At 40.7% G+C, this 13,026-nt stretch overlaps 1 protein-coding gene across 1 annotated transcript; it reads right to left on the bottom strand.

The window, feature by feature from the left end:
- Positions 1–3,574: 3,574 nt before the first annotated feature.
- Positions 3,575–11,707, bottom strand: tspan7 (tetraspanin 7). Its single transcript, XM_070915070.1, has 7 exons — positions 11,642–11,707; positions 5,711–5,899; positions 5,326–5,400; positions 5,127–5,222; positions 4,249–4,404; positions 3,920–4,003; positions 3,575–3,643 (listed from the first exon to the last, which is right to left on the bottom strand). The coding sequence occupies exons 1-7, from the start codon at positions 11,705–11,707 to the stop codon at positions 3,575–3,577; spliced, it is 735 nt and encodes a 244-aa protein (XP_070771171.1).
- Between the last annotated feature and the right edge of the window lie 1,319 nt (positions 11,708–13,026).

The raw sequence follows: 13,026 nt of genomic DNA, 5'->3' as shown, positions 1-13,026 counted from the left end.
ATCAACACCATCAAAAATGAACACACACTAAACAAAAATGTTATTCTGTATATTTATTGATAATAAGACCACTGATGGTGACTTAGTCAATAGTAGACAGCATGGTGCAATTCTTTTTGAGTGTCTGGTGACCCCATGTGTAAGCAGGATGGTATTACAAGTTAGTATTTACAGGACAATATCAGTTCTGGGAGGGAAAAATAAGTTTTTTAAAACATACATTCACTAAATAAATGTACAGCTTTAAAAATAATAAGGTTTAAAAAGCCACAACCAAATACTGACCAAAACTGAAGAGAACAGGATCCACAAAAACTAGATGCTCTCTCTCTCTCTCTCTCTCTCTCTCTCTCTCTCTCTCTCACACACACACACACACACACACACACACACACACACACACACACACCTTGTCATACAAGGGAAACACACACTCAAGGTTAAGGAGAAGTCAAATAAAGAAACAAACACACACACTGAAAGAGAGATAGAAAATCACTTTGTGAAACTGTAAACTTAATGCCAACCAAACCATAATAAATATACGGTTAAATTGAAACAGCTACATGTTGCACGTTACTCTCAACAAAACATTGGCCACAATTATTTTTTCGGTGCGAGTTTCCTATAAACTATCAAACAAATACAGATTAACAGCACAAAGTGCGGAATCAAAACTGTGACACGACATTTATACTGATAAGCATATTAGAATGAGAAACATTACATCATATAAATTACATTTCCAATAAATATCTACAGATGATGATGATGAGGGCATGTTGATGCACTACATAGAATACTGTAAATACTAGATGAACACTGTTGGAGTCCTGCGTATCCCTAATGTCGACTTCTCCCACTGTAACACCAAGCTGGCATTATATTCCACTAGAAGAAAACAAGCTTGTTAACACCCAGAATCCTTGTTTTGTTGCACCTGTAACAGTGATGTCAGGTACACCTCCACATCACGGCAACAAGGTGACAACTTTAACACAGAGGTCAGTAAAAACAAGATATTCAGCTGGTGTTGAGTTGCTCTTTAAAGCTAAATCTTGACATATTGGAAATTTGTCCGTTACTTTTATATAAAGCAGAAAGACAAGTGCTGAAACTTTACTAAGGAGTCAGTATGCTTCAAATGAAGTGGATCGTCGAGCAGCATCCGACGCTCCTTCCTCTTGAATGCACCTTTCCAACGTTAGAATTGGGGAGTCTGAGTCTGACAATTTGTTTTACTTTCCAAAACTACAACAATTACGGCCACACTTCACGCAGGTGTGTGGAGGTGTGAAAGTTGGCAGGATTTTAACTTCTCTCTTCATCTCTTATGAATGCCTTTGCGAGAGACTGCGCACTGTTATCGCTACTTGTATGACTCATTGCATCTCACCACTCTCTAAGATTACATTACATTAGATTTACTTATCTGACGCTTTTATCCAAGAATCATACAGGTACATCAACTTACAGTATGACAGCAAGTTTTTCAGCCTGCCTTCAAGTGTGGCCGTTCCAAACAGCTATAAACACTTTGGCCTTTAGAAATGTTCAGACGACACCTCATACGAACAACGTTGTTTGAAGCATACAAACCTTAAAGATAATTGAGTGTTAGGGGCTTTTATTCAGATTCTGAAATGGCCAGGTCACACCAGCATTTAAAACTACTACATTTTGTGGCAAAATCAATTCATTTCAATGAAATCTCTGTAATGAGTGGATTCGCTAACAGAAATTGAGAAAATCTGTGTCAGTTCAACTGTGCTGAATTTTGACAAGCAAATATGCGCCGTTGACCGAGAGCAAGTCATCTTGACAGCGCTGTGTTGCATCATCCACTTTTAATTAACCTCCTCTGTACAAACTGCTTCACAAAATGTGGATGGTTTGAAGACAGTCATGAGACAAGAGTCGATGGAACAACTTCATCTTTTGAATAAACTGTGAACTTATTGTCCTGTTAGTGACAGAGATAACTGACGCAAGCACTTTCTGGTGTGACCCAGCCTTCAGTCTACATTGTAACAGATTTGTTGTTAGTTTTGCTTGATGAATAGATTTCTTTCCCCCCCAAAAAGATTGAATTACATCAAGTATAATTTTAAATGTATGTAGAAGCTGTAAATTAGGGTAAATTAGAGTGTTATTTTAAGTTACTGTGGGAGTTTGACAGTAAAGCTTCCCATTTGGAATCTGTATTCTTGTGTATTTATCCCAGACCAAAGCTTTAAATGATACTAACAAATTTAACATGTAATTTATTAACCCATAATCTGCTAGGGAGTTAAATGATCAGGTCAAACAATATGAGGCCTTGTCTATAGGTAAAAAACTCCAACGATTCTCCCTTTTCTCTCCTTTGTCACTTTCCTTATTTTTCATATAAACGTAAAATATCATCCTCAGCACACATAATCAGTTCACAAAATGTCACAACCATAGGAATATACAATGGTGAGCAATAGCAAAGTCAAATGCAAAACTAAACCTATCTATTAAAGTATTACTTTCAAGCTTTAGTAATGTCATTCTGTACAAAGATGTGCAGTGGTCTTCTGTTGATGGTCGGTGGAGCATGCTGCAACCAACTGAGAAGCCAAGTTTCACCCAATCGCCTATCTGAGACCAACACCGCTGTCAACTCAGACAACTCGGGCCTACCTGCTCGCTGTAGGCTGTACTGATCCGAGATATGTGCTAATGAGCAATTTCTACATCAAGCAGCAGTGTGATGTGTGGTATGGAAAGCTTTGATGCAACAGCAGTGAGTCGAGGAATGGTGCTTTACAGTAAGATACATTAAGATATTACATTAAGATCACAGGCAGAGAGACGGAGGGAGGTAAATTCCAATTCAGACGTGTGTCATGTGTCAAGGCTCTTTGTCTCTTCTCTTCATCTCCCTAAAAAGACAAAAACACAAAGAAAGAAGAGTTAACCGTGTATGAACTAAACCAGCAGTCATTGATTTTATGGCCACTTGGGGGCAGCAGAACAAGCTGACAACACAACATTGACCAGAGAAAGTTGTTGTGGTGAATGCGTTAGCAGACAGTTGCCTATTTACACACTCAGCAAACACGAATCAACATATGTATTTATTTGGAGTCGTGTTTTCTGGCCAATAGTCACTCTCTTTCTTTGTTCTGGTCTCCACAAACTCCTGAGGGAAACTCTTTAGCTGCAAAATGCTCCATCATGTTCACCAGCTAGTTTGTCAATCTTCTATTTGGCGCAGGATAGGTAGCGTACAGTGGGTTCATCAGGGTTTGTTTCGTTTTGCTGAAAAAAGCTGTTGGAAAAAGACCCTAAAGAGGGCAGTGAGGCTGAAACAAAACTGTAAAGTTGCGGGTTGTAAAACCAAAACACTGTGTTGAAAGGCGTTAAAACACTTTTTTTGATAATTCCCTGTGGGTTTGTCAATACGAGTGACACCTTTTACTTTATACTGGTAGTTTTATTCATTGTTAATATAAAAATATTGATTATAGCAGCTTCAACTCTACATGTGTGTTGTTGCTTGTGTGTGTGCATCTATAAATGACTCTCACCTGCCACGTCACATCAGCTAGACCATCTCGTACTGATTGGCTGTGATGATCCTGGACAGACAGCAGGCCAGCAACATGCCAATCAGCTGAAAGACAGACAGAAAAGCGCTCTGGTTTATTTTATGGTCGGGGTTTAAAAACATAAAACATAAACACATTTCCTCAAAATCAGGACTTAATTTCCTGTGACACTTCCTGTGACACCTCTCCCTCTAGCACTGTTACATGTGTTTGTTTAGAAGACCAAGAAGAAGGATAAGAAGAGCCTGAGCATTTGTGTCTGTGATACTGAAACACAACATGTGCCACATGTTATTTGCACATCATCACCTGCAGAACATTAACTTTTTTTCAACTCTTACCTGTGAGAAGGCAATCCCAAACGTCACCCCTGCAATAATGGCCATGTTGGTCTCCATGAATGAAGTGACCAACTCATAGCAGCCCTGAAACACAGGGGGCAGGTTAGTTTGCAGAGGGAACGAGGACATGTTATATGTGCATATTAGGGGCAAGATGGATATCTGGGAGAGTATCTGAGGCAGTTGTTAGTGTGTGGAAGAGGGAGATGGTTTGAAAAGGTGTATGAGGACCTGTAGATACAGTCACCTTCTTCATAAACATTCATAAACTACATAAAGTACAGAGCAGCAGACAGGAAAGAAATAGGAAAATACAATAACATACTGACCTGGTGGTAGACCTTGGTCGGGGCTAGAGTTGCATTGCGGAGGTCTTCTAGGTTGCAGTCGGAGGAGTTAAAGCAGCAGCTGGCAGGAATGCCGTTGGATGGGTAATATACACTGCCAAACCAACTGGTGTAGTTATACACTCCACAGCAACGCAGCTAGAAATGCACAGAGAAAGAGGGAAGAGCAATGAGAGCAGATAATCCAAAAGATAAGGCGGGCATTATTTTCTTTTTTTCTATTTTTCAACAATCCCATGTGAAAACCAAATCAAACAATGTGTCAGTCTGTTTCTGAATAGTTTCTGACTTCCCCACCTTGTCTGTCGCCCCTATTGGTTCTTACTAAAGACACATTTTTAAAAACGAGTAAAACACATATAATTCAATTTAAAAGGCTAAATGATTTCCTAAAACAGCTGGGCACTGTCATTTTTTATCAAATGCTAATCAAACAGGAGTAAATAGAGAATTTATTGGGGACCATTTTTAGCTGCGGTTTAATACATATTTGATGCGCTACTGTGTATTTATGGCGTGTCTGTGGGAATGAAACTACAGTGCCCTTCATCAAAGTGAAGGAATATGTCACCCAGAACAACGGTGTAGCTCACACACGTGTTTTTAAGACTTTTTGGACAACAAAAGCTCTATGGCACAGACAAATAAGCTATGTCATATCTTTGGCTACATAGGCAGCACTTGTTAATAACATAAATTAATTCTTGTTTTTGGTCTTCTCATGGGATTTGTTGACAATAAGAAAAAAATCGAACTGCTATCCAGTCCTATCCTAGCATTCAGGCTTGTGTTTTGGTTTGCTGCTGATGCATTTATTAGCTGTTTTACCTTGATGATTTCATGTTTTCACAGGGACTTACCCTGTGCTGCAAGTTATCAACCGCACGGCTCGCCTCATCCTCAGCATTGTAGTTCAGGACTGCGTCGGTGTATGTCCTGTGAAAGGTTCCCTTTATCTGCAGCATGCAAACATTCACACATAATCACGCATGTTAACAACATATACACAGCTTTAGTGTTAGACTTGAAAAGTGGTTACATGGTGTATTTCATGCTGACCTCATGGCGAAACACAAATCCAGAGATCCCAGCCACTAGCTCAGCGAGGAAGACGAGCGACAGAAACATGGCATACTAAAGAGAAAGAGGAAGGAATAGGAAGATTTGCATAGTTTGCATGAAAACCCCCTGCCTTAGACCTGTATCATTTGCCTATGCTTGCACACTCGCACATGCACACACATACTCAAGCACACTCACTTGACCACCATTAACCGAACAAAGTGCCCTGCAGCCTCTATTGGATTTCTGATCCCTCTCCACAGGATAGAGGTCAAGCATTATTCCGTTTATCATGTGACCTGAGGCTAATTATTCAGCACCCACAACACTCCTCTCTCTCCCTGCAATGTAACACCCCACCCTTCCTCCTACAGTGCCTCACCAGCTTCAGCATCCATGGGCTTCCTCTGCAGGTGGCGAAGCATCCAAACAGGCCAAAAACGATGATGACGGTCCCGGTGCCGATGAGGACGTATGGGGCGTTGGTGGAGTTGTCTGCTATCAGAGAGATGTACGGGCCCAGCATCAACTTCCCCCATACTCCCACTGCCAGCAGGATGGCTCCTGTTATCTAGAGGGTGGGGGGGTGGAGAGACGGATGTAACAGAGAGAGCACAGGAAACAGAATGAAAGCAGGGAACAGGCCTTTATCTCCGCACTTCTGCGATATTACAATAGCTATGTGTTAGCAGCGTGGCGAGGGGGAGGAGGAGAAAGAGGATCAAGGTGGAACAAGAAAGGAGAGCAATTAGAGTAAGGAGGAGGAGACGAGAGACAGAAGACACAAATTTATCTGGAGTGCGGGATAGCGATCACCTGCTTTATGAATATGCCTGCACTCACTCACACACACAGGCAGAAAAAGAAAGGGGACATGTCAAAGGAGCTCTTTGATCCGAGGCGAGACGCTTCCTCCTGTTGCGCCTCTCTTAGCATTTCAAATGAAGGCTGCGGATAAAAGAGCGCGTTGTACGAGGCAGCTGAAGCGGCGTGTGTCTCAGCTGGGTATGTCTTGCTGGCAGTGGAAAGAGAGCGGGGTGTGGAACGGCTGCTGATGATCTGACTTTAGCGAGGGCCAACTCATCATACTGCCCTCCTGCCTTCCAAGAGGAGGCTGCCCGCCGCCCTGCTGCCAGGCCCTCTGCTTAGAGAGGGAGCAGTCTGTACAAAATGTCTCTGTGCACCCTGAAACCTCGAAAACTCATGAGAAGAAAATACTCTCAGGTCTCGGCAGAAAATGAGCCAATAAGACTGAAAACATCAGCAGGAAGAAAATTTCCCTCTTAGCAATTAGTCAATAATGTCAATAAAGGTTAATGTCATGACATGTAAAAATGTACCAGAAGCGATAAATAACGATACAAAAAATGTTTCTTGGGCTGCCATGTTCCCTCTCTGGCTATAGCTTGAACTAGTCTCTGCAGGTTAATGACTAAATATTTACACTTTGCCCTGTTGGCAGGGTGTGCTCATAATGACAGGGCAAAGGTCATCTGGCATGACTGTCCTTTGACTGCTGCATTGTTCTGAATTTGTTTGCAGTTGAACCACAGGTATAAGGAGTCTTTTTAGACTTCAACACAGCGAGCGTAGTTTGAGAACGTCTACTACAGCTGCTGTGTAAAATGGCTGAACTTGATTGTGTCTCATGCAGACATCCACACATGAACATCCATATGAACACTGTGGCAATGAGCTTCAGCTGAGGGTGAGATGATAAGAAGGGTTAAAGGGAGAGAAAACACACACACACACACACTGAAGCTCCTGAAGAAAGCATGAGCAAAAACTATATTCTGAATCGAAAGATACACTGGTTTAAGCAACTAACAGTTATTTCCATTACTGATCATTCATTTGGTCTATTGGTCAGAAAATAGTAAAAAAAAAATGCCCATCACAGTTTCCTAAAGCCCAAGCTGACAAAGTCTAATTGCTAAATTTGTTCCACCAACAGTTCAAAACCCAAATAGATTCAGTGTATTATGATAGAAGAGTAAGAAAACCTGTAAATGTTTACATCTGAGAAAGCGTACGTTTTTGGCATTTGTGCTTAAAAAATGACTTAACTGATTATCAGAATTGTTGTTGACTTGTTTTCTGTCAATCGAAGAACACATTAATGGTTTCAGCTCTGCGCTGGTTTCCCACACTACTGCTAATGTATTCATCTCTTTGTATTTATGACTTAAACATGTAGCTGTGGTTTCTATTACGTAAGCAAACCCTGTTAAAATGGCTATTATTGACGACCTGTGGGCAGTTAGATGCGGAATGATAAATCCTCAGTGGCACGACATTTGATGGAGCTAAAATACACAGAGAGAACTGAGAACAAATTTTCTATTTCAAACCATCTCAAGAGCTGTCTGTTTAATGTTCCTGTAATCTCTTTATCTGCATCCTGTTGTTGCCTGTACTACTGTAGCTGCAATTTTCTGCAGGCCAACCAGTACTCTGGTTTCATATGGGATGCAATATCTCAAGGTATTGATTTTCATGTTATATAAACATGTGTCGTGTAAATCACCACATATTGTAAGTATAAATGCTCAGGTGCTGAGACTGCACGATACTGATGACGATCCGCTTTAAAAAGTCAAAAGCTAAAAAGGTTGAGAACCACCAGCCTAACACGCAGAGATATTAAAGGGATAGATACGGAGGTATAAACGATACGTCAAAATCTCTGATGGTAGACAAATCTATATCGTCTCATGGTAGGTTATATATCATCACATCGGCCAACTATACTTTGGACAAAAGTGTAAAAGAAGTGCTGCAATTAACGTCTACAGACTATTTTCTCGATAAATTGATTAATTGTTTTGTCTATAAAATGTCAGAAAATTGTGAAAAATGACTGTGACGCCTCCAAATGTCTTGTTTTGTCCAATAAACAGTCCACAACCCAAAGATATACAGTTTACTGTCATGTACGACAGAGAAAAGCATCAAATCCTCACATTTGAGAATCTGGAACCCGCAGATGTCTGCCATTTTTGCTTACAAAACAACTAAAATGATACATTTTTGGTTGAACGACTAATGTAAAGGATCCCTTCTTTGCAGGCTGATGATTTGATTTGTCAGTAATGACAGCTCCTCTTTCTATTAACAGTGATTCTGACAGCCAGAGCAGACTGTCATTTCAAAGAAGAGTCCTGTAGATGACGGTGTACTCGCTGTTTATGGCCGACATCATCAGCGACAAAATGTCTCTGCCCCTGAGAGCTGCTGTCGCATACAAATAAAGGGCCATCTTGTCAATGCTAAAGTGCTCATTTTTGAGCCAACGGGGAAATCAAGTCCAAGGAGCGGGGGCAAGTCATCTAGACTTCATGTGTGTTGCTGAATCCCAAACAGCTTCAGACCCCCTTTCTTCCCCTCCCTGCACGTTTTGTTTGAAATTCAAAGCCAGGCCGGCCACCCTGGTTACAGCACAGAGCTTAAAACAGTTCACCCCTCCTCCCTTCTCCTCCTCCCCCAGGCCTAATAAAGAAACAGAAGGTGCGATGACAAAATATGCTGGCGAGGACACCACGCAGACTCCACCACCTGCTCTGCATTTAACCGTCCTGCGTGTAAAGTATGGTAGCTATTCACACTTAAGACATTATTTGCCACGACAAGCTGATGACAGTGAAACCGAGGCCTGACACTGAAACAGCTCTCCCTCTTCCAATTCTGTGCCAGTGGACGTCTCCATGCTTCAGCCTCAGGGTTGAGGCGAGGCACCGAGCTGTGAGACACTTGTGCACTTTAGAAGCCTGAAACCTGATGCTGTAGATGTGAGGGAGCGCTATGGAGACGGTCCAATCCCGACTAAATATAAAAGTTCATATCAGTGACACAGACACATGTCTGCAGCAGCCGTGCACGGAGACACACGGCACGGCTCTTCTCTTTAAGCCTTCATGAGCACACAACTGAAAAAATGATTTCAGTTCTGTGTTTCCACCCTGCAGGACTTCCTTATGCAATCTTAGGGCTTAGTTTAGGTTTTGTTTAAGGCCAAGAAGCAGTATTTAAGCTAATCTGAGTGAATCTGGGGAAAGCAGATACTCTTCAGGTCCTAAACACATTATGGACAGATAAATCTCTCCTCCACGTGTTCGCATTAAATAATCCTGCTCAGGCTACATCTGGCTGAAATCTAACCAACAGGAAAGAGCCTATAAACCACAATTACGGTAAAAGATTATGGTCAAAACTGTACTGATTGGCTAACATGTGGTCTAAGATTAATATTGTTGCTTGCACTGATGCCAGATCATATTCACTCAACTGGTAATCAAAAGGTAAACAAAGGCACATCCAAACCACTGAAAACCAAACAGGGAACAGGAGACACTATTTCACTTCTCAAGTTCATCTCAAGCTAATTTATCCCAAAATTGGAAGCAGTCTCAACCAAATGCATTTGCTTTGAGAGATGCTTTCTGAGTGATGTGCTGCCTCAAATCCTGAGGACACTTACGACAAAGAGCGTTAATTGCAGTGAAAATATGGGCAGATTCTATTCTTCAAATGAGTGTTGTTATATACAGCTTGCTTGCTTAGCATTGTGAGTACAGCTTTTTATGAATTCAAATCAGAGCAAGGCTTTGCAGCTTAAGACCTTGGCAAAAAAAATCCTCCAGAGGTATTGATTCAACTCTTTGGTACAATGTGAGGCTTTTGTGGTGCTGAGTTTTGCATAATATTGTAGGGTGTGTCTAATGTTGTTGCTCCTCCATTATACAGTATGTAAATGTGGTGGACAAAATATCAAGCAGACACATCCAACCCCAAAAAGGTGTTGCCTTCATACAAATGATAGGTGGGTGTTGTTTTGCATCAAGTGATATCCCAACTGTAAGTGGAGCTGTCGTTTTTTTTTTTGCCTGTACGTTACAGCAATTAAATTATAGGGAGCTTGCAAGTTTCAGTGTGCTAACCACCTCTCCTTTTTCTTTGTGGACAAAATATTAGAAACACTGCCAACTATTTTGATAATCATTTAAGTCATTTGTCAAGCAACAACGCCCACAATTCTATGGCTCTAGCCTCTCCAATGTGCGTATTTGCGTCTTTACCTTGTCTTACATTATAGTAAACTGAATAGATTTGGGGTTTTTGGACAAAATAAGCTATTTGAAGATGTCAGCTAAGGCTGTGGGGAGTTTTGATTGGCATTTGGCACTATTATCTTATTCTATCAACATCTTATAGACCAAATTAGTATTCGCTTGATCAAAAAAGAACAACATTTGTAGCATAGGAAAATATGCCCTACTTTCAATACAACAGGGTACAATATAGGACCACAACAAAGCTCAGCCTCAAAATGTAAAGTAAGCAAACGATTAAACAACTGAGGTGGCATCTCAACAGTTACATTTAACATTTTAAGTAAAGAATGAGCAAAGTGACAGAAAACTCAAGTGATTTATAGACACCATCTTAGGCTTTAGAAAATTGCAATGGGTGTTTTTTTTAAAAAACAATTTTCTGATCTAAAGCCGAGAAAACGTTTGACGGATTAATCGATAATTAAAAAGAACTGCTGGTTGCAGCCTTTTAATACAATGCTGTATTATACGACACCACCAATTTTAAGTCAACAAACAAAACAAGGTACGAAGGTAGTAGTCTCAACATCAACTGCACATTTGAAGTATTTGCAGCAGGTGTTTACTGTTGTGTTTTAATGACATGACACGGCTGTGAAACAAGTGTTCCTGTTTTTCTGGACACACTGTCTCCAGTGATACTACATTCATCGATGGGTTTATGGGGTGTTAGTTCAGTATTTTACTGGTGTTATCTATACTAGAGGTACAGGGTCCCTTTAAGGATCTATGGCAACGACCCCAAAATGTACAGTATGTGGTCAGAAAATGGGCTTTTAAACGGGCCTCATCAAACAGACGCTGGTCTCATCGGACAGTTTTAAATCGTCGCGGTGATGAAAACGACAAGAACCATGATGCTATGTGCGCTGTGCCCTCACACCACTGACGCCCAGCAGCCGAAATATGTGTAACCTTAACACAACTTATGTAATAGAAGACGATCAAATCCACGTATGAAACGCTCGAAAAAAGCGGCGGCGTTCAGCTAATATCGACCATTTAGCGTAATATTTTCAAACAAGAGCATGATTCCGTCGATGATGCTGGCTGTGTCCACCCCTTCGTCATGCACGACAAAAGAAAACACACACACACACACACACACACACACACACACAGAGCGGTGGATTAATGATGGACTGCGATCATTTTCCACAGGGGTTATTTAAAGAAAAAGATATCGAAAGGCTACGTACCCAAAACACGAAGGAGTATACGATGAGGAGGGTTTTAAGGCAGGTGATGACCGGTTTAGTCTCCATTCTGGAGCGGACGTTAGACCCACTGTGATAATAACGGGAAAAAACGTCTCCTCGAACTGTCGCGTTGCAACCGTCCGCTGATGCAGCCACACAGCGTCACTGGAGCAACGCACCACAGCAGCAGAGGTGGAGGAAGTGTTCACATCCTTCACTCCAGTGTTACAAATGAAAATATGACTCATGTGAAAATATAAGCAGGTACTTAAAGTATTATAAGTACTCAATGCAGAAAAATGGCCCCTATGACTGCTATACTATTATATCATTACATTATTATTACTCATGCATTCATATAAAAGAAGGATTTTGTAGTTGGCTATTTTTTTTTTAACAATTGAGGATTATTTTCATTATGGATGATTCTGATGATTAATTTTGTCAGTGAACCGGTTGATTGTGGAAATAGTGAGAAATGCTTGTCAGAGTTACACCTTCACATGGACACCTGAAATGAGGTCTTGATAACTCCAGGAGGGGTCGAGATGGTTACAGGGGGTTTCTGGGAAAACATGGAGTCATACTGACAACGGAACCACAAACTACAGACCTCAAGATGATCATAAAGACGGATGAACACCTCTCTAAAGCAGTTCCAACAAAAAAGAAAAAGAATAAATATATATATACATGTATATATATATACATATATATACACTTGTTGTGTACACTTTCACTCCAAACATCCTGAACACTGGTATCAGAGATATCAGAATGACAATATATTTCTTCATTGTGTTGTGTATTGTTGCTTTCAAGGACAAGTGGATTGTCATGTTCTACTAGCACCTTCATTAGTAGACAGAGGACACATCATAGGATAAAACCACGTGCGTTATTATGGGTCAGTTGCTGTGTTGCAAAATTATTTCAAAATACTTTAATATTTTTTGTTTCTTAGCTAAAAATGTAATAACATTGCAAACAAAATCAGTGGTTTATGGGGATACCGATACTGAAATGCTCAACTTCAGGTGTGTTATATTATGCAGACGAACCAGGTTTCATTAGAAGAAGACTTGCATTATTAAGCCCCACTTTATTTTCGTGTAGGTTTTGGAAAATGTTTTGCTTTCAGTTAAAGAGCTGCGTTTTTGGTGACCAATCTTTTAACAACCTCACAACACAATGCAGTGCAATTGTTGCAAAATTATGGGTCACAAAGACTGCACGACAGTAAAGGCACCTGCAGTAAAATCCATTTTAGATTAATCAAAGGACAAACAGTCAACAACCAGCACACAGAGGAGTGCTCTGTACAATTTGCCCTACATTTGAAAAGTAATAAGCAGGCAAAGACATTTCAAACGTCAAATAAACAT

Source organism: Enoplosus armatus, chromosome 11 (genome assembly GCF_043641665.1).
Source record: "Enoplosus armatus isolate fEnoArm2 chromosome 11, fEnoArm2.hap1, whole genome shotgun sequence".
In the NCBI taxonomy this organism is placed as follows: Eukaryota; Metazoa; Chordata; class Actinopteri; order Centrarchiformes; family Enoplosidae; genus Enoplosus; species Enoplosus armatus.
The sequence above is the reverse complement of the archived record's forward strand: the minus strand, read 5'-3'. Positions and strand labels throughout refer to the sequence as shown.